Genomic DNA, 21890 nt, shown 5'->3' with positions numbered 1-21890 from the left:
CCCCCCCACTCTCTTTCTTATTATTATTATAAAATTTAAATATTATCTTTTTCCTCTATCTAAACAATTACTATATGGGTGCTTATCGTCGTCGGTACATGTGCTTATCAAGCCACGATTTTTCTTTTCCATTTGCTTTTTTTTTTTTTTCGCCATCTAATTTTATTTAATAAAAGACCAAAAGCCCAAAAACCAAACTACAATTAAAAAACACACCAAAGCCCGAAACAAAGAGCAAACATAAAATCTGGGCCTAAAAGCCCAAACCCACACCCGTTTTCATCCACACGTTGAATCCATCATCACACGACACACGCGTCTGGTCAACTCACATGGACACCACGTATTGAACCCACCGAAAGTACGCAACACGCGTCATACGATCACACTCCGTGATCCAAAGGCCGAGATTTTTGCCGGAGAAAAGCGAAACGCCGAATGTTTCGCCGAATCACGCCGGAGACAAACCACCACGCCCAATTTCGTCATCCACTCTTTCACCGGAGAGCTTCAGCAAGCCATCTCCGAGATCTCATCCTTCCCGTTCTTTTACATCCTCATCATCACAAACTCAACGCCGGAGAGCTTCAATCGGAATCATTACGAGATCTCATCCGCCGAGAGCAAAATCAGAGAACGCTTCCAAATAAAACCGCCGTCGACTGCGAAGGATCAGACGACGCGGATCTTAAAGCCGGCCGTTCACCTTAAAGTGAGGTACAACGCCGGAGTTAAAAAGTCAGCCGTCCACCGTGAGAAAGGCACGACGCCGGAGTAAGAGCCGGCCACACCGCGTCGAAGAGACCACCGTGTGCCAGAGTCAGTACCGTCGTGAGGAACCACCACGAAGACTCTCTCTCTCTTAATCTTAGAGATAAGGCAGAGCTTATACCATTCCTCAGGTCTTTTAATCCCGTAGACGTTCTTTTCCATTTGCTTTAATACTAAAATGTTTTGCAAATTTCTAATAAAATTGATTTTTCAAAAAAAAAAAAAAAAAATTATTTTAATCAATGCTAGTGGAAACCAGTTGCATTATTGTGTTCCTAGCGAGTGTGTAACAAAATAATTTTAAAAGTCTTATACTAGTTATCCATTGAAATAGTATTATGCGTCATCATCAGTGTAAGCATCCAACCGCTTACAAGTTTAATTAACTAATCCTTCTTTGTTGACTAGTTAAATGCATTGTAAATTCTGAAACATCCTAATGAATTAGAAGGGCTTGATGATAATTACGAGGAAGGGTAACAGATTTTTAAGATTGACATACTTATGTTATTTCCTCGTAACCTGTGCGAAATGTATACATGGGATACAACATAAAAACAAAAACAAAACATGCATATTTCAAAATAAGTTGAATTTAAAAACTACGAACCATTTTGTTTAGGCTATAGGTAGCGATTAGGTTAGGAGGTAGGTAGGATCAAAGATTCAAAGCTCAAACTTTAGTTTTAAAGGCTTAGGGTCTATTTTTATAAAATTTAGAGTTCAAGTTTTAGACTTAAATGTTTAAATCTTAAACTAGTAACGATCTTTTTTATTTGTCACATAAACAAACAAAAACTAACGGATGTATACGCCTAAGTCGCCCATCATATTCTATGGTAATATTTAGTTTACCGGATGTTCGGTTCCTGAAGGGACACTTAGGGGGTTGTATTCAACTGAGAGTTTTAGGTGATTTACATTAAAATGATAAATTATTTTAGGTGATTTGTATTAAAATGACAAATCAACTGTTATTCAAACATGAATTTTAAAAACTTATTTAAAATCCACTTTTATTGAACTTAACATTTCGTAGAGTACTCTAAAATCTACTGTTATTGAAAATATTTTAAGTTGTGGAATTTTAAAGTTTTCAGGTGATTTTAAGGTGTTTGGATGGAGTTTTTTAGTTTAAAAAAATAAAACTCAAATCTCATAGTTTTAGGTTATATTCTAGAGTGATTTGACATAAATCACCTAAATCTCTGCAACTTTTACTGAAATCATTTAAAACTCCATTAAAAATTAAATCACCTCAAATGTTATATTGAATACATCCCTTTTAAACATTATTATATGGGATAATAAATACAGAAATGGTATTGCATTGCTTATCGTCTCGCTGTCTTTTCTAATACACTCTCAATTCTTGAATTTGTAGGTGGTCGTCAGTGCTTAAGGGGTTAATTGATTTCATTGGTAAATCAAACCATAGCGAAGGGAGTGCTGACCAGACGGTTGATGGCGACGAACAGACTGATGAACCACCTTCGGCAGACAGAAGGGATTATCCCTCCAACAACACTTATGCCGAAGAGGCTGACGGCCACATTAACGAAGTGCTGCGTGCCCTTAACAAAGTGCTGCGTGACCTTGCTCATGTCATCACCCTCTGAAATAACAAATAAAATTAAATTGTCACCGCATAATATAGTTTTAAACATCCACATACATAAGTAGCTGATACTACTAAACGTAACAACTAAGTCATGTCTTACAGCTTGACTTATTTTTTCTACTTTTATAAAGATGCGATGCTTCTACGAGATATATACACGAGTTATAATCTAGCTGATATTACTAAACATATCAACTAAGTGATGTCTAACAGTATAAATGTATGTACTAGCTGATATTACTAAACATAGCAACTAAGTGATTTCTTACCAAGTATCACACAATCCTCAACCTCACCAATTTTTGGCCCCATGTCAGCCCTACCCAAGTACCCAAGCCGGGATCCACATAACCGGAACTCATCTGCAATTCAAGAACTGACTTCCACCAGTTACTGGATCTGTGACTTTTTTCTTTCCCCTTGTTAGTTGACTCAAAACGCCCTCCAGCAATTCCATCAGTAGCAGCTAAACAGACAGATAACCGGTAAGCTGTTATTTATCGCCTACAACTTCAATTATCACAAGAACTTGTATTTATTTAAAAAACATCCAGCAGCATACCTAAGGCTAATGTGAGACTTTTTTGCCATGGAGGTTCGCTGGCAACTTCCTCAAGCCTGATTATCCATCTCTTGTTGGAGTGAAAACATCCATTTGAGTCTGTTTCAGATTGGACAAGAGGCTGGGTAATATCACTTCTCATAAGACTGAGAGAGTTCCTACGGATTTCTTCCATTTGCTCACGGGTGCAGATGGTCATCAACACCTCCTCGGGCACTTGAAGACATCCTCTACCACGCAAATCTGAAAGCAACATCTATAGTTAGTCGTTAACCTTGCATATTACCATAAAAACGGAAAGTTAAAGGCCAAACTTTACCTCTCTAATGAATTGGTTTGGATGAATCACATCTAGTACGAAGCTCTTCTTTGTCCAACGGACCGTCTTCTGCATCGCCCCTTACCATCATCCCTACTCCTCAGAACAACTCTCCCACCAACAGATTTGCTGCAGTCTGACACACACGCTTTGTACGATCGGCACATCTATTTCAACATAAAGCAGGAGCAGTTTCGCCACTCTCTTACTAAAATGATACTGCTTTTGTCCTTATCCAAACCCATGGATATTGGACTAATTTGGAACTCTAGTGGGTATATTAGACCTATTGTCCCATAAATATACTTACTACACTAGATACGAGCAGAAGTTGACAAAGCCAAATAAATAGAGTAATTAAAAATAGTATTAATGAACCCAAAAAGAGAAGAACGAATCAAACACTGCTTTAGAAAATTCAATAATTGAGATCGGAGAGGACGTTAAAGATGACCCCAAAAGGATATTGGGAGTTGCCACCTCTCGTACCCAAACAACGACAGGTAAACAAACAATGAATAAATATTTAAATACAACACACTACTAGTAATCTAATGACTTTAACACGTTTATGTCTTAGTACTTGACAACAGACAATAACATCATAGTAATTTAAACAATATTTCCTATTTAATCTTGTGATAGTACATAGTTTTGAACAAATATCATTATGATGGATTGGCTCTAGCTCAGACCTGTTCAGATTCAGATTAGTTTAGTGATATTGCAAATAAATTTACGGTTAGATCTCAATTGTGTTGAAAATAAAACTGGTTTTTGCTAAAAAGATGATTTGATGGGTTTGGTTTATTTTTGACCATATTACTTTAGCAATAATGACTTTTAGTATAGACTTGATAAAAACTGGGTTGGAAAAATTTCCATAACTTTTCACCTACCAGAACATACCAGAACATCTATGGTTATAATAACTCAGAACTTTGATAAAAAAAAAAAACTCAGAACTAGTTTAATAAAATATTTTTATCAATATTTTATAGAGAAAATGCAAGCTCACCAATCATAGAGGACAACTGGCCAGTGCAATGTGGTGGCAGATTCATAGGATATCAAAACATATAACATTTAAATTGATTACAAATCGAATAACAACATAGCCAAAATCGAATAACATGCAGGCTTAACCGGACGTTGATAAAAAATATATATATATATATATGCAGATTTAACCGGTGATTCATATAACATTAAGAAACATTTTTTGTAAAATAATGAATTGTTTTGAAGAGAAACTATTTACTTTCGGTCCAATGCAACGCAACCTTCTCACGCATTCACGCACTAACGTCTAAACTATATGCTACATATTACATGCATTAAAAGAAAGAAGACTATAATAAAATAGTTATGTAAAGTTTTATTTTTTAATAGTTAGAAGGTGACGGGACGGTATTGATACGGACCATGTCTTATAAGACGAAGAATTATAACTTTTAATAAGCGATAATGTTTTCAAAAACTCGATGCCAAAACATTTGAAGATTCAGTGAATATGATAATACGATTATTTATTTTTATAGAAATGGATCGAATGCAGACACAACTGTCAATACATCATAATAGAGCAAGAAAATATTTTATTATTATTTTCACAAAGAAAAAAAAAAAGGTTCGTCATAGATGATGATTTCACATGTTACATACATATAAACCCAATGGGCTTTAATCACAAAGAGTGAACAAGGCCCATATGAATCCCCGCCATAAAATCAAACGACGCCGTTGAATATAGCACAGAGAGAGAGTGTGTTGAGCCGTATTAGCTTCAATGGGGGCTATGGAGAAGCAAAAGCACATCGTTGCTTCTAAAACGGATTCGAGCTTTCTTATCTCTGACTAGGGTTTCTTCACATCGCTAGTACTTGTTCTTTGATAAATTGATTGAAAATTGTGAAAAATATCTTACAGATAATTTGGTGTAGTTGTAGATTTTTTGCTAATTAATTTTAAATCTGTGTGTGTGTTTCCCTGATTAGGTTTAAGGTAAGGGGAGGAGGATGGAGATGGATTTGACTGTCACACCGGAGAAGCAGAGGAATCGTCATGCAGTGAGGTTGGTGAAAACTCCTGTGAGAAGGAAGTTGATAGCTGATGATGATGATGATCACGAGATTGGGACAGAGAAGAAAGGGCAATCAAGAACTGCTGGTGGTGGCCTTCGCCAGTTCAGCGTTATGGGTCACCCAATCTCTCTCTCTCTCTCTCCTAAGAGCTTTCTTGAAAGTATTTGTTGTTTGGTGTTTTGATTCAACTGTTGCTTGCTTTCTCAGTGTGCCAGAAGTTAGAAGCTAAGAAGATCACTACATACAAGGAGGTTTTACACTTTTCACAATCATTTTTTTTCCTTCTTCAGTTTAGAATTGATCTTTAGTTGTTCTATAAATACTTCCTGTAAGGAGTCCTGTTCTAGCATAGAGTAATACATTCAAAACTTTGTATTAGAGAATGTGGTTTCTTGTGATTCCAGGTTGCAGATGAAATCATTTCAGATTTTGCAACAATTAAGCATAACGCAGAGAAGCCTTTGAATGAGAATGAGGTATATATAGCGAGGTGGAAAAGCTGTTGTTATCTCTTTGAATTATTGAAGCATATATAAGCTATAACAATATTCTATCTTATGATCAATATTAGTATAACGAGAAGAACATAAGGAGGAGAGTCTATGATGCACTCAATGTCTTCATGGCCTTGGATATTATCGCAAGGGATAAAAAAGAAATCCGGTGGAAAGGGCTTCCCATTACCTGCAAAAAGGATGTCGAAGAAGTTAAGGTGCTGCTTCTAAGCTAGTCGTCCTTTGGATCTTTTCCTGTTCTGTTCCCCTCTCTCTGTCTTTGTTATACTAATCTTTGTGGTAATTTCATATTCCTACTTGCAGAGAGATCGAAATAAGGTTATGAATAGTGTGCAAAAGAAGGCTGTTTTCCTTAAAGAATTAAGAGAAAAGGTGATTCTCTTTCTCTTCTTATATGTTAAAAGGAAATCTAAATGCAAGACTCTTACACTTCGAGATCTTGTTATGACATTTCTAGAGTTTGTAAGCATCCGTTTACTTGAGTCAAGTTTTTCTGTTGTCTTGATGAAATATCAACCACCTTTCTACGTTTTGGTTATATGTTTTCTTCTCTAATGTCATTGTGGTCAGGTCTCAAGTCTTGAGAGTCTTATGTTGAGAAATCAGGAGATGGCTGTGAAGACTGAAGGCCCAGCAGAAGGTTTTACTTTACCTTTAATTCTACTTGAGGTACTTCACAAATCTCTTCCCTTAGGTTTCTAATTCTCGTCTTTCTGGAATCCTAATATGTCTCCATCTCTCTCTCTCTCTGTAGACAAATCCTCATGCAGTTGTCGAAATCGAGATTTCTGAAGATATGCAACTTGTTCACCTTGACTTCAATACGTACTCCCAAGTCCTAACCCAATATATTTTCATTTATAGTCAATGTTGCTCTCTCTTGAATATAGGATTGACAAAAAAATTTGTATTTCCCCTTGACTTTAGCACGCCATTCTCGGTCCATGACGATGCATACATATTGAAACTGATGCAAGAACACAAGCTGCAGCAAAACAGAGCTTCTTCTTCTTCCTCTACACATCATCAATCTCAACATTCTTCTTCCAGTTCTTGCATTGCTTCTGGAACCTCAGGCCCGGTTTGCTGGAAGTCAAGATCCAGCTGACGGAGAAACCGATGATTACCTCCCCTATTCTTCAAGAAAGAAGAAGAAAAACAAGTGATCTAATTGGTATACTATAAAAAAATTATACATCTGGCTTTATGTCACATGAGAGAGCTTGTAATCTTGTAATTCAAAGGCCAACATCAAATATTCAAATGTTTGTTTATCCAATTTTTCCTTTATAAATGAAACCCCGTCTACTTTTCTATTAGAAAACCGATTCGGTTTAATCTTTACCTGAGTTTTTTATTTATTTAAAACAAACTGAACCGAATTGAATCGATTGGGTATATTTCACACAAACTTAGTTCCCGGTTAGGTTAGGTGTACGTAGATGAGAGAAGCAATTTAGCTAACTCCCGTTTCGCGCTTAAATGGCGCGTGGCTGAAACTTATGCATGAAAATTGAAAATTATCAATTCCCATGCAAGAACAAACAAATCACTTTTTTTTTGGAAAAAGGCAACAAAAGAGAGACATCGCGGCGGTTCGAGGGAAAGAAAAGCGAACTTGGTTGGAACATTTTGGAAGAATGTTGGAGTGTTTTCAATTAATACTAATACTAATACATATAGTATATATTTATAAATTAATGTTTTTCACTTACTCACACTCGAATTCTTTCAGTCGTCCTATCTAAACCCACTATATATTGATAGACAAACATTAAAAAAATTATAACATATAGTTTGAACTAATTAAAAAAGTGTCATGTTGAATTGTCACGTAATTGGAATGCTAATTTTGTTTACATGGCGAATTGAGAATCAATTGAGAATTTTGTTAGTCCAAAATTAAATTGTTAGGGAATGTTATATTATATAGTATGTTCGTTATGGACCATTCATTTATCACGTTGAAATTATTATATATTCTTTACTTAAATAAAATCCACAGAATTACCTAATGTGATTAAGATATATATGACAATTAATGACTTTAAACAATAAAGATTTGGTAACAATCTGTATATTTTCTATCATTTTTGTTTAATTATTTATTATTAAAATAAACTACACAATTACATTAATCATATAATAATAATTTAGTTTTTTTTGTATATGTTGTATTTTGAATTTTTCAAAACGAGTATAAATTACTAAAACTTTTAAAAGTCTCACATAAACTTTTGTGATCAAGGTTTAATTTTTTTTCTATAATAAGATATAATGATTATAAATCATATGAATAAATAATTTTATTTTAATAGGTATTTATGTTAATATATATATATATATATGTCATATCTTCTTAATTAAACTATACATCATATAAAAATACATACTTATATTTTGATATATGCGTTGAACATATATTGACAAGTTAATATTTTAGTTTTGAAATCTTCATTGTTTTTTTTTAAAATGATTATAAATTATTGAAACCACTAAACGTTTCACATTAAAAAACCGTTGGTGTAAAATTTTGTTACACAAATATGCAAATAGTCATAAAATCATATGAATAGAAATCTCATTTAATAAATATCCATATTAAAATTATACTATATATCTATGTCAATATCATTTAAATTTAATTATATATCATATATGATAGATCATATTGATTGTTTTGATTTATTTACTCTAAAATGATTGCGAATAAATAAGAGTGGTCATTTGATTTATATGCGCACACCAATTTATTACATAGTAGTAACTGATTTCTTAGTTATTTAATATATAATTATTATTTCATTATTTCATAATATGCAGAAAAACATAAAATAAGTAATAAATATAAAATATTTATTATGCACAAGGCGCATATCTTAACCTAAGTATGTATCTATTTAATAATTTTAAATCTTAAAATTTTTCTAAATCTCAAGCCAAAACAAAATAACAAAATGAGAATAAACTAAAAAATCAACATTTATATCGAGCAGTAACCAAAATTAAAAAAACGACACAAAAATGAGAAAAATATTGAAGATAAATAGGATTGGCACGTGAACGTAAATTTTTCATAACCATAATTGATTTTAAATTACTAAATCATGATATAAAACTGAGCTGACATAGTTTTATTGTAACCAAATAGTTGGTGTGAGATTCTTTGGCTTAAATGTTAGGTTCTTATGCGATTAGTGATTTTTTGACCTAAATATTTTTTTAAATGAGATAAACTCATCAGTAAATAAATTATGTAATTAACAATTTTTTTTAAATATAAATTGTTTAGAGGCTAAATATATTATTTCGATCAAGAATATAAATTTTATTTTTCATACGATATTTTTTAAATAATTTTCATATAAATTCACCACTTACGCATGTATTATCTTAGTTATAATATTATTTAGTCGTTAGTGTTGGCCCATTTAGTCAAACCTTCTCCTCCTTTATAATATTAACAGATCTAGATGTTTACTTACTTAATTGATCAACACTGCTGTGTATGTAACTATGCACAATTTTTTTCATCAAATAAATAAACCAAACTCCCTTTTTGCATATCATATATGAACACAATTCGATTCCTCAGAACTTGGTTGAAGTAGTTCATAAATGAACTCTACATTTATGATAATATATGAATGAATTGTAGTTCCTACTTGAAAAAAGAGAGCAGCATCTCTTTCACTTTGTCAAAATATCAATGATTTTTATTCAAAAAAAAATATATCAATGATTTTTTGCTAAAACATATATACTTGTATATCAAAAGCATTACCATGTTACTTTAGTTAATTCAATAGAACAATAGCATATATAAATCCCCACATTCGTTTAGTAAAAGCTATAAATTATCTATAGTTGTTTTTTATATATTGCTGTCTAATCAAAATATTTCTAAAGTTCGTGACATAAATTGATATTTTCGGTAGTCTTTATGTATACACAAAATTAAGTGAACACTGTGGTTAATTTTTTAATATTTTTATATAGCACACACAGTACTTAAGAAGCAGGATTGCCAGAAAGAGAGAATCAGATAGAAACTTATGAGTTAAGCAATTAGACACACTCCCTCTCCTCCACCTTCCCTAAAACCCTAAGCTAATACGCATAAAATATATAAAACAAAAAGAGAATTAACAATAACACTGTGGACACACTCAGTTCTTATTTTATTCAACAATATTATTTAATATAATATTCAAAAGATATTCCATATGTATATGTGGATATGTTTATATATAAATAAAGGTTCTTCCTTTACCTTTGTCACTCTCTTTCTCTAAGCTCTCCTCTCCTCTTCTTTTCTCTCTCTAAAGCTCTTCCCGTTGTTTTTTTTTTGACGTAATTCTCCACTTCTTCATATAAGCCTTCACCAAACAAAACCACCTTTAGTTCCCTTATTTGCTCTAAAACAAAACAAAAAACAAAACTAAAGAGGGAAGAGATCATCAAAGAAGAAAGATCAAATATGGTGTTTTCTTCATTTCCTACTTATCCTGATTCATCAAACTGGCAACAGCAAGTAAGTTAATCTTGATTAGGAATTTCTTTTAATGTTTTATAATTTATGCGTGTACTCAAGAATCAATTAAAAATATAGAGATGATTAAACAAACAAGAAAAGAGGATAATAATATTCTTGTTCCTTTTGTCAACTTTTAATCTATGTATATCTGCGGTTTAATTTGAATATACTCAAAATTAATTCTTTCTTTCGGCCTTTACTATTTTTTCACAAATTCTAATAACTTTTCTTTGTTGTTTTTGAATCATTTCTTCCTCTCTCTTTAGCATCAACCAATCACATCCACCGTTGGATTCACGGGAGACAACAACATCAGCCAGCAGTTCCTCCCTCACCATCCCCTCCCACCGCAACCGCAACAAACGCCTCCACCGCTTCACCACAACGGTGGAGGCGGTGGTGGTCCCGGAGGACCTGGAGGATCAATAAGGCCAGGTTCGATGGCGGAAAGGGCAAGAATAGCCAACATACCAATGCCTGAAACAGCCTTGAAATGTCCAAGATGTGACTCAACCAACACCAAATTCTGTTACTTCAACAACTACAGTCTCACCCAACCTCGCCACTTCTGCAAAGCATGCCGCCGTTACTGGACACGTGGCGGCGCTCTAAGGAGTGTTCCTGTTGGTGGTGGTTGCCGCAGAAACAAAAGAACCAAAAACAGCAGCGGTGGCGGTGGTGGTGGTAGCAGCTGTAGCGGTAACAGTAAGTCACAAGACAGCAACACAAGCAGCGACCAATACCACGACCGAGCCATGGCTAATAATCAGATGGGACCACCACCTTCTTCGACTTCTCTGAGCTCGTTGCTATCTTCTTACAACGCCGGATTGATCCCCGGACATGATCATAACAACAACAACATACTTGGACTTGGATCATCTTTGCCTCCTCTCAAGCTCATGCCTCCTTTAGACTTCACTGACAACTTCACCTTACAGTACGGTACCGTTTCAGCTCCTTCTTATCATGTAGGGGGTGGAAGCGGAGGAGGAGGAGGAGCGGAGGCTCTTTTGACTGGTTTTGACCAGTGGAGATTCCCGGCACCTCATCACCAACTTCCTTTGCTAGGTGGTTTAGACAGCTCATCATCATCTTCCGGGTTATATCAGTTTGATCATCAAAATCAAACGGGCATGGATCCGGGTTACGGATTAGTCACTAGCTCGGGTCAGTATCGACCTAAGAACATCTTTCATAACCTTGTTTCCTCTTCTGTATCATCAGCTATGGTCACGGCCACTGCGTCGCAATTAGCTTCAGTGAAAATGGAAGATAGTAACAATCAACTCAACATGTCTAGACAACTTTTTGGAACCGAACAACAGCTTTGGAATATTCATGGGAGTGCAGCATCAGCCGCAGCGGCAACAACTAGTTCGTGGAGTGATGTCTCTATTAACTTCAGCTCTTCTTCTACTAGCAATATATAATCATCTGGCACTCTAAGGATCGAATCTATGTGATGACGAGACTTTTTGTATTTTTTTACTGGGTGTGCTATGATCTTATGTACTTAGTTGGAAGTTACTACATCGATCGATCGTGTAGGTCTTTTAATATTCCATTACAACTACTAGTTTTGGGTTTTGTTTTGGATATTTGGATTCTCTTGGCTGTTTTTTCAGATTTAGTTTAGGGTTTTTGTTGCAAAGTTCCATTTTAAGTATGAGGATATGAGATCATACATGCGAGTAGTACGGTGTTTGTATGAGTTAAGTATGTTCTATCAAATATATTTTACTATTTTAATTTTTTAGTACGTTGAATGAGGTTCAGTCTTCTTACTGCTTATTATCTTATCAAATCTCTTACCAGTTTAGATTGCTGCACATAAATCAAAAAGTACGTTCTTTTTTTTTTGCTAACCGAGTATCCTGGCCCCATCGAAGTGGTCCAGACTAGAGACCGAAGTGAGCATGGACGCTGCCAGGACGTCACCATGCGGCTCACCGTGTAACGGTCTTCGGTCTCGGGTGCTACAGCCCACATGTAAATTCCACAGTGGCCAAAGCTCGAACCCAGGGGCGGACACTCCAGCTGGAGCTCCTATACCACTAGACCAAAGCAACTTGGTTAAAAAGTAAGTTCTATCGCCTTGACTATATATATATATATATATATATAGAAAGCATAATACTAAAATGCCACAGAAAATTTGTAAGTATTACCTGACGACATCGTTATTTAAGCTGTGACGAAACAAAAATGGAATTTGAAGTTATTATAATATTATCCTAAACAAAACTTCAAATTCCATTTTTGTTTCATCCTATAAGTATAAACCATGAAATTCATTACAAGGAAAATAATCAATTATATTCTTGGTTTTTTTGTTATCTAAATTACATTTTAGGTTATTTGTAAGTATTTTATTATAAGTCATATGAGCCATGATCAATATAAGTGTTCTTGGTGAGCTTTTGGGTCTAATGGCTTATGAAACAAATAAAAAATACATTTCTTCTATCTTTATAAGCTTATGAAATCTGTCCAAATTCCGCATAGTTTTATGATTATTCCATTTTTATAATCATGGAGTCTTTTACGGAATGCTTTAGTTAGACTTTACGATAATTTTGATGTAAAGCAAGGAAGAATCTATTTGAGACTTCATCTACAAGCTAGCTATTTGAATCTAACTAATAGTATACTCGAACTCGTCAGTAATTTGAACAAAAATTGCAATAACACGCATTACTGCGTCGTTATAATTAAACTTAATTATTGAGTTTTTGTATGTTGATGACTCTAAGGCGATTTTGTAACAATTAGTCAAATTTTGTTCATTATATATATGAGGCAGTTTTTCTATATCATGTGTATCATTCACAGAAAGTATATATTATAAATTGTACTCACCCAAAAAAGTATCGAGAATTACGTGTAAATAAATGTATAAGTGATTGCTTTTACAACGAGTTACGAGTGTACTGTATTACCGTATATTAGTTAATTCCATCAATCGTGGTGATTATATAATGGTATATATGTAGTGTAGAAGACTATAACTATTTAAGGGACAATGATTTTGTAACTCTGCAAAAGGATTGTTCTTTGTGACTTCCGAGAAGTGTTTTGTGTGCTGCTTAATTTTTTATTTTAGTGTATACTCGAATATTTCTTTATATTTCCATAATTATAATATTTTATAGTGTGTATTATAAATACACGTTTATAGTGGAGACAATCCGCCAATATCATTAGATTAATATGATACAATGCATGCATGATCGTCGATGCATATCAGTTTCGATAGAAAACGACAAAACCTGATTAGTCCACACAAAAAACGCCTTATAGCGAAGACAACAAAAGATAAAATATTATAACGTGTGCGGTGTGCCAAAGTATTCAAAATTTGTTTCGTTTGGTACTACTGTAAAGTGTAAACTTATGAATTGATTAACGCAACGCACACATATATACATCTAGACTAATAATTTGGATGTGCGCTGTCAATTAGTATGATTTTAGACTAATGGTGCTTTCCAACTAGTATAAGATAAATCTTGGAATTTCGATAACAAGCGTCAAAATCGTCTATAGTAGACCGTACTCTTTATTGAAATTTGTGTATGTTATGTCACAAAATCAGGTGCACTTATTGACCAAAAAGAATTCAGTAACATTTATCGACGACTGTCATTTGAGTTTAACTGAGTTGGTTGAAATAAACGGAAACGAAAAACAATTCTTTCAAAAATAATTATATTGATTATCCAGTACCTAGCATGAGTTTACTTGTTTCAAAATATCATCTGCGAAGGATCAAGAGTTCAAACTTCGAACCACACATTATTTCATTATCTATATCCTATCAAAATGAAAAAAAAACATTATTGAAGTTAATTAGCTAGAATAAACTCGGGAACATAAAGATAGTACTTGTATTTTTTTTTGTCAAGAAGATGGTACTTGTATAAAATAGTAGTACTGTATTAGTATATTTCTTGAATAGTAAAAGAGACAGAACCAGAAATCTAACGACGACCGAATCAATGTCGGAACAATGAGTATAGGAAAACACCGACGCGCATTGGAAGAGTGCGAGAGGCTTGTGAATTGCACGGACCACTAGGCGACAAAAGTAACGGTGCGGTCAGAGGAGGTGGAACCCTCGCGCAAGGACCGAGAGATTCGATCTTGACACTGCACGTGTTTCGATACACGCGTGAGAATTTGAGCCAAAATACTTCTGTACTTCTGTTTTTCCTTACATCTGACTGAACAAAACTCACTGTACTTTAAACACATTCATCAAATTAATATTTGTATTTACAAACAAATTATACTATTTTTACGAAAATCATATTTTTAATACGAAAAAGGCAGTATTAATTTCATCTACTGTTATATTTGTCCTATTTACTAAAATATCACTGTTTACATACTCTTATTATCTTCTTAAATCTTAATGATCTTAAGTGAATTATTTACATTAAATATGTTTTTTTTGTACTGCAAGTAAGTTCATTGATTTCTTCCAAAATAGATTTTTGGTGATGAATATAATCTTACAGCGATACAGTGCCACAAATTAGAAACCAAGGAATATATACCTCGATCTTAAATTCAATAAGTTCTTAGTGCAGTCAATCATAAGATAACAAACAAAGGGTTGGAATTATTTTATCTATTATCGTCGTCTACGTATTTTAAATACTATTTTATTTTCATTGAAGTCTTAGATTCGGTCATAGGCTACTGACCAGGAGTCATAGCGTAGCTAGTACAATTTGGTACAAACCGGTCCATGAAGCCGGACCAGCGAATCGGAATAATGTTAGTCCAAATTTGGATATTACAGGTAAGTATTTGTTGACGACAAATAACATATCAACGTCACGTGGAAAAATGTGAAACCCACATATATGTGAGTCTCACGCACGGTACAGGGAAAATCATTATACATATATGTGTATATATATCTAAATATATGTAATATGTGTATGGTTTGTATGGTTTGTATGCTTTGTGCGGGATTAAGTGCACAAGTTGTTTAAACAAAAACAAAGTGCAGAAGTTCAAAGTTGTTTGATAAATATAGATTTCTATCGAATAATTAAACATTGTTCTGTTTAATAAGAAATCTTACTTGTCACTAGAAGTGTAGAACATATAACCTTCTTGGCTCAGAATCCAAGTCGGGCCTATACACATATGGAAATAACATATACATGGATACGTATATGAGATAAATGCTTTGACTTTTTATTAATTTGTGATGTTTTCATATTAAATACATTATAATGTATGAGATTATTTTGTCATTTTGTGGAGTAGTAATGTAGTCTTGCATGATTCAAATATTCAAAATATGTGAATATCTAGCGCATGACCCATTGAGCCATATAGTGCACGTGATGAATGTCTAATTGTCCTATATGAATTTTCTAACAAAAATGAAGATTCCATACTATTGAATCCTCTCTCTACCGATTTTTATTTATTACTTTTCTTATTACAAATCTTGGCCAACCCAAAAAACAGCGAGGGTCCCCGATCTGCTAGCTTTTTGATATGGCTAAGTAAAATTGTCGACGATTTCCTTAACAACGTTATGCAACTCCTACGCGTACACTTATCATTACCATTGACAATTAATCTCCCTCCAATTTAAGCATATAATTGTTTAAAACCTAATGATAAGTAATAAAACAACTACCAATAAGTATAGTTAATTACATAAGTTCTTCGATGTAGTCAATTCAACCTTTTTGTTTGTTGCTATAAGGAAAACTTAACAAACATAAAAAAAAGTTTCTGAGAAAAAATAGTGTGATCTTAATTATACGATGTAAATGAATAATCAATTAGTACATCTTAGATTTTTCTCCTATATATATACCAATATATTTATATATCGTTTGCTTTAGGTTTTCTGTTTACTGGTAAAAGAAGTGTTCTTTTTGTTCACTTGTCCCTATCGTTGGCCAATCAAGACGGATCTTAGGTGATTCGCCACTTTTACGTTCAACTGCAAACAAATTTGACGTCAGACTGGAATTATATATTTGTGTTATTTGACTGGTACAGGCACCAATCGTTTTCAAATTTATACAGCAATATGAATTCCCTCTAATAACATGCACCTCAAGTTGCTTTCCTTTTTAACTCGACCAATAACTAAGAGCCAGACTTAACACACGTATGTATACACACAAATCAATAATTCATATGTACCATTCCTTTTTTTGGTTGTAAAGTTCGATTTGTTTTTCTTACAGTACTAATTAGTCAGTGAGATTTTAATCAGTAGGGTTAATAAATATAAATCACTTAAAAGAAAGCAAATATGGAAATCCTCGTATTAAAACCCTAATTTTAAAGAAGAATTGTTGTCATATCTGATTAGAAAATGTGTTTTTATTTTGAATAAAAATCAGATATGGTGGCCGATAAGTAGATGATTGTGACGGATGATGATGACGGGCCCATACAAAGTTCCTTGGTCCTTAAGAAAACACACGAGGCCTAATTGTAATAATCGTCATCACATACTTAAATAATCACATTAAATTAAGAATTTGTGGACTGTTTTTTGCTTACCTCACTGCTCACACCGATCAGTCACCCCCCAACACTATCAACTTTGAAGCACATCAACGTCGATTTAGCAAACCATCATTATAACGAATATTTGTATAAATCTAGAGGTAGGCCCAATGATAAAAGACTACATAGGATAAGGGGGTCAAGATGTTGGTTTCTAAACCAGCTTGACCGGTTAAGCAGAAGACAAGTGGCTCAAAATGGTTTTCGTTTTTTAACTTTTAATCATCTTTGCTACAGAGACTATCCAAAGAAACGTGGAAGCAAACCATGGTGCAAAGGCGTATCATCGAACATGGATCTCATAGGGCGGCTCAGAGTGATGCAGTCCGACGTGCATTCTCATATAATGGTAGAATTGTCGGCTGTAAAATAGTCTATGTAATATTTCTCATAGTTGTAATAACATAATTAATCAGACGTTAAAAAAAAAACTATCCAAAGAAATATAGGCAACAACTCTGGAAACAAAACAAAAAAAAAAAAGTGTTGTTGGAAGAAACAGAGCGTCGAACTTGGGTAATGGCATCAAATTTTGTTAGAACCCTATGCCATGGGTTTTCATAGACTCAATAATTTTGTTATACCAAGTTTTCCTCTTTGATATGTGACTATACAATATTACATGTTAAACTCAATAGACTATACAAGAACTTCTTAGGAGCTATAAATAGACGTAAGTATGCATGTACACTGCGTCAAAACAGAGAGCCCTGACGACTGACTCTGCGTGGCAAACCGAAGTTCTGGTAAGCCCGGATTTGACCACCGATCGTGGCTGTAACGATCACCATTCCCCAAGCCGTTGGTTGAGCCAAATGAGTTCCATGACTGCCGCTACCATCAAACCAAGACCATGAAGATATCCGAGATGAGATCGATATAGAAGGCGAATCCCCTGGCTTTATTGTCTCTCCAGCAATGTTCTCTGTTTCGTTTTGCGGAACTTGTGTCGTGGGTTCATCTTCTTGATGTTCTTCTGTTGCTACACTCTCCGTGTTGTCGTTGTTTTTCTTAGGTAACGGTGGGAGGCCGGATTTTTTACCTGCGGTTGCGTTTTCTTGTGTAGTAGTGGTTGAGGGTTTCTTGGGGTTTTTCTTCGGTTGGGTTTGTGCGGGTGGTGGTTCTCCTTTAACAACGCCATGCCAAGGTATTGCCACGGAGACGTCTTTGCAAGGGAAGGTTTCGAAAGAAGTACACATGGCGATGGTTTTTCTACCGGTTAGTCCTACTCGTGGCTCCTCGTGTTTCCACATGTAAACCTGTGAGTCTTCGCTTGCGCAGACAATGTGTTTGGCATCTAGTGTGTAAGATGCTGTCATTTGGCTACATGTGTTTTTGAAACCTGCAGGTTTATTGAACAATACAAGATTTTTAAAATATTTACTGTGAGAGATCAAAGGCAGAGAGACAAATGAGTTGTTTCAGCTACATACCTCTGAATTTTTGAACAAGTTCAGTACCGTCAAGAACCCGAATACGTGAATCAGCAGACGTTACAAGCACTTCTGACGGATTAATCGGCGAAAACTGTTCATGCAAACTCAAAGGTAAGTACTAATCCTCTCTGATGAAAGCCAACAAACGAAACGTCTAAAAGAAAAGAGGGTGAAACCTGGAAAGCTGTGATCTTTTTAGCTTGAGCTTTCTTTTTGTTTTGCAGATCAATATGGTTTGTTTGCTCCAGCTTGCAATCTGATCAATTAATATAAGAAAATTTATTAAGAGTATAAGGTTAATAACTAAACATAGTCACAGAATAGATTAAGTTCTTAGCCAATATACCTTCTGCACTGTAAAGCCGACAATTCCCTTTATGTGAACCAACAAATGCAGCCTACGTACCAAAGAGCATATAGATATCAATCCGAGGTGGTCGATTCCAAGTATATGATTGTTAAGTGAAGAGAATCATGTACCTGACCATCAGGAGTGTAACAAACAGCAGTAACCATTTCATTTAGATCAGTCCACTCCACTACTTGACGATTCGATATGTTCCATATACGGATCTTGGCATCAAGTGAGCCACTTATGAAGTAATCTTCATCCAATGGATTAAATTGTACGCAAGTAACTGAAAACCAGAGAGTAAGGCATGAATCTCCGAGAACAACATGAAAATTAGCATTATGAGTATCAAGCGACATTTCTTTCCTCACCATAGTCATTGTGGGCAAAGAGTTTTAGACAGCTTTGAGTTTCGATATCCCATAACCGCACGGTTTTGTCCTTGGAAGATGAAAGCAATAGCTGCATGAGAAGGCATGGTTAAGTTCGTCAAATAGCAATTCATGTATGATTGCATCAATGTTGGGAAGAAAGGAACATAAACTAACCTGTGACCGAGACCAGGACAAGTCCAGAACATCATCCAAATGGCCAGTGAAACTGCATATGGGTTTATCTGATAATGAGAAGACGGTTTCAGGCGCATGGACATAATCTGGGATCTGATTTCCTTTTCTAATCGATGGAGCTTTCCCCTTTTTCTTCTTTTCCGGTGGCACTTCTGCTGCATCATCACCTTCTTGAATGGGTGTCAAGCTGCTCTCATTCGTTGACAAGATCTCACATTCCTGGACCTCCCACACATGAATAGCACAATCCTCCCCTCCACTAGCCAACAAATGCGAGTCAGGACTAAACTTCATAGTCCAGATAGCTCCTTGATGAGCTTCAATCTCTTGGCACAAATGCAAAGCGCTGAGCTCTTTGTGAGACTTCCCTGAATGCCTCACCTTCACCCATTGATTTGTCTCGTCGTTGTTCTTCTCCTGCTGTTGGTGTTGGTCCACCACTCTCAGACTACTAACATTAGGATCTTTCTCTTTCTCTTTCTCTGGAGGAGCCTTAGAGCTCATCGAATGAGCAACGCCCTTTATGTTCTTTAGAAAAGCAGCACCTCTCTTCTTGCTTTCCCTCAAGCTCTTCGACACATAGGAATTGAGTTTACTCAAATCAATGGCGGAGTTCGCATTATCTCGCCGCATAAGGTCCTTAACGATAGACGAGAATCCAACGCTCTTCTCAAACTCCTCCATCGTCAGCTGCTTTCCTGTTTGAAGATCGCTGAGACGGTTCCACGCTCCGTTCTCGCCGTACTCCTTCACTATGAACTCTTTGCCAGTATCGAGATTCTTTATCAGGAAGAAGGCGCTGAACTGAGTATTGGAAACTACCGTAGAGAGCTTCTTCGCGCCGCTGCGTTTGGGCGCGTTCGGCGGCGAGACTCTCGCGCGCGGAGCTCCAATCGCAGACGCGGTTCTCGTCAGACGCGATTTCGACGTTTTCCCTAACATTTCCTCTTTTCGTATTTTCTCAGCGGAAGTCGATTCGATATCGGATTCGGATCTGGACCGTACGATCAAAACCGACATCGGCGGATATCGTTGATCCAACGGAGGAGGATTATTATGATCCGGCTCCTCCGCAACCTTCTCTTCCATAACGCTTCCTCCGACGATCTCAATCGCCGTGGGTTTGCTGATGCGCTGGATCGAGATAGATCCGAGCATGCTCTTCTTCGACTCGAGCCCCATTCCATCGCGGAGCCTACGACGGCGCTCCGTGATGGATCCCGGCGCCGACATCCAGATATCGAAATCCGGCGACGTAACCGGCTCGGGAGCAGGACGAGCGGCGGATGAAGAAAATGAGATCCGGCAATCATCGAACTCGCTTTCCTCCTCGTCAGAAGAAGATGCCAAATCGATAGGCACGACGGTGGAGATACGGTTAGAGCTCTCGAAGAAGCGATCGTCGTCGTCTTCAACCTCGCCTAACCCCGCCCAATTCATCGCCATTGTCTTCTTCCGTTCCAATCTCCCACTTGCGCCGCTTAGATTCGCCATAGCTATACATCGGTTTCAGAAATTTCCAGATTGAAATTCAAACTGTGTGATTGTTTTGGAGGGAGAGAGAGAGAGAGAAGCTGAGCGGAGAGAATCAAGGGATCCCCTAACATTATCAACGGCGGATCCGTGATCTCTCATGATCCGACGATCCACAACTCGTCTGTATATTTATGCAGATTCGAGAAGTAGCCCGTGTTAAAGCCCATGAGCTTTACTTTTTCATATCGGCCCATTTTGTAAACATTTCCATAATTAGATGTTTGACTAGTATTGTTGTAAGGTTTTGGCCATTTTGGCTGGCTTATGAGCGAGCTAAACAAATGATTTCTTTTGACTAATGCTCATGTATTATTCTGTTCAGGACAGTCTGATATTTTCATTCATGAAAGTAGAAGAATATATGTATAACTATCTAATTATTATATTTTTATAAATTCATTCTTCTTGGTTGATGTGTAACTTAACCACGTAAACATTAACGGCACACACATACACATAGATTAAAGTATACAATATTGATCAAATCATCGATCATAACAAGGTGTACGCAAAGAAGGAAGCATGATCCATAACGAAGGATGTTTTTTCTCTTCTTCTAAAGACTGATTAGCTAAATAATAGGTATATAATTACAATATGGTATAATATAGATTTATGTTATCGGATATGATGAAAATGTGAACCTTGGTAATACATAAAATTTCAATTTTATTAAAAAACACATTTTAAATATATATGTTATAAAAAACAGTCTAATAAAATCTGAATTAGGCAATATATATAAAATGACATGATACAGATTACCAAATATATACTCAAGTTTTTTGGGCGAACCCCTTGTTGTAAACATATATGAATGTGTTTTTGGTGTATTGAATCCTCGTGCATGGTGTTAATTAATCAGCAACAAAGCCTAGTAATACCCTAAGATAATATTTTGTGAATAGGTCATTTCAGATATATATTCTGTTTTCAAACTTTTCAAATATTTATGGATTCATGCTTTTCTTATTAAATTTTAATTTACTAGAAAGGCAAATTAACTTCTTATAAGATTGTATGGTTTGTT

At 35.4% G+C, this 21890-nt stretch overlaps 4 protein-coding genes across 7 annotated transcripts; 2 read left to right on the top strand and 2 right to left on the bottom strand.

The window, feature by feature from the left end:
* Positions 1-1376: 1376 nt before the first annotated feature.
* LOC111203692 lies at positions 1377-3772 on the bottom strand. 3 transcript variants are annotated; one of them, XR_002656308.2, is made up of 4 exons: positions 3274-3765; positions 2955-3197; positions 2662-2858; positions 1377-2386 (listed from the first exon to the last, which is right to left on the bottom strand). XR_002656308.2 is itself a non-coding variant. In XM_048751758.1 (2 exons), the coding sequence occupies exons 1-2, from the start codon at positions 3208-3210 to the stop codon at positions 2668-2670; spliced, it is 447 nt and encodes a 148-aa protein (XP_048607715.1). In that variant the 5' UTR covers positions 3211-3769; the 3' UTR covers positions 2396-2667. The 3 variants fall into 3 exon arrangements, 1 of the variants encoding a protein (XP_048607715.1); XR_007321035.1 differs by lacking the exon at positions 1377-2386 and having other exon boundaries at positions 2396-2858; positions 3274-3772; XM_048751758.1 differs by lacking the exon at positions 1377-2386 and having other exon boundaries at positions 2396-2858; positions 2955-3769.
* Positions 3773-5018: 1246 nt separating this feature from the next.
* On the top strand, positions 5019-7188 carry LOC106377140 (transcription factor-like protein DPA). 2 transcript variants are annotated; one of them, XM_013817323.2, is made up of 9 exons: positions 5019-5152; positions 5271-5472; positions 5565-5608; positions 5762-5833; positions 5929-6069; positions 6176-6244; positions 6443-6541; positions 6627-6697; positions 6800-7188. In XM_013817323.2, the coding sequence occupies exons 2-9, from the start codon at positions 5292-5294 to the stop codon at positions 6978-6980; spliced, it is 858 nt and encodes a 285-aa protein (XP_013672777.2). In that variant the 5' UTR covers positions 5019-5152; positions 5271-5291; the 3' UTR covers positions 6981-7188. The 2 variants fall into 2 exon arrangements, with proteins under 2 accessions (XP_013672777.2, XP_022554144.2); XM_022698423.2 differs by having other exon boundaries at positions 5044-5135.
* A 2813-nt stretch (positions 7189-10001) lies between these two features.
* LOC106377151 (dof zinc finger protein DOF5.1-like) lies at positions 10002-12161 on the top strand. Its single transcript, XM_013817333.3, has 2 exons — positions 10002-10406; positions 10676-12161. The coding sequence occupies exons 1-2, from the start codon at positions 10353-10355 to the stop codon at positions 11840-11842; spliced, it is 1221 nt and encodes a 406-aa protein (XP_013672787.2). The 5' UTR covers positions 10002-10352; the 3' UTR covers positions 11843-12161.
* Positions 12162-17481: 5320 nt separating this feature from the next.
* LOC106448775 (WD repeat-containing protein 44-like) lies at positions 17482-21848 on the bottom strand. The gene is made up of 7 exons (XM_013890619.3): positions 19304-21848; positions 19127-19217; positions 18884-19041; positions 18750-18801; positions 18580-18659; positions 18401-18494; positions 17482-18309 (listed from the first exon to the last, which is right to left on the bottom strand). The coding sequence occupies exons 1-7, from the start codon at positions 20816-20818 to the stop codon at positions 17663-17665; spliced, it is 2637 nt and encodes an 878-aa protein (XP_013746073.2). The 5' UTR covers positions 20819-21848; the 3' UTR covers positions 17482-17662.
* Between the last annotated feature and the right edge of the window lie 42 nt (positions 21849-21890).

Source organism: Brassica napus, chromosome C3 (genome assembly GCF_020379485.1).
Source record: "Brassica napus cultivar Da-Ae chromosome C3, Da-Ae, whole genome shotgun sequence".
NCBI classification, from domain to species: Eukaryota; Viridiplantae; Streptophyta; class Magnoliopsida; order Brassicales; family Brassicaceae; genus Brassica; species Brassica napus.
This window is presented reverse-complemented; position numbering and strand designations above follow the sequence as displayed.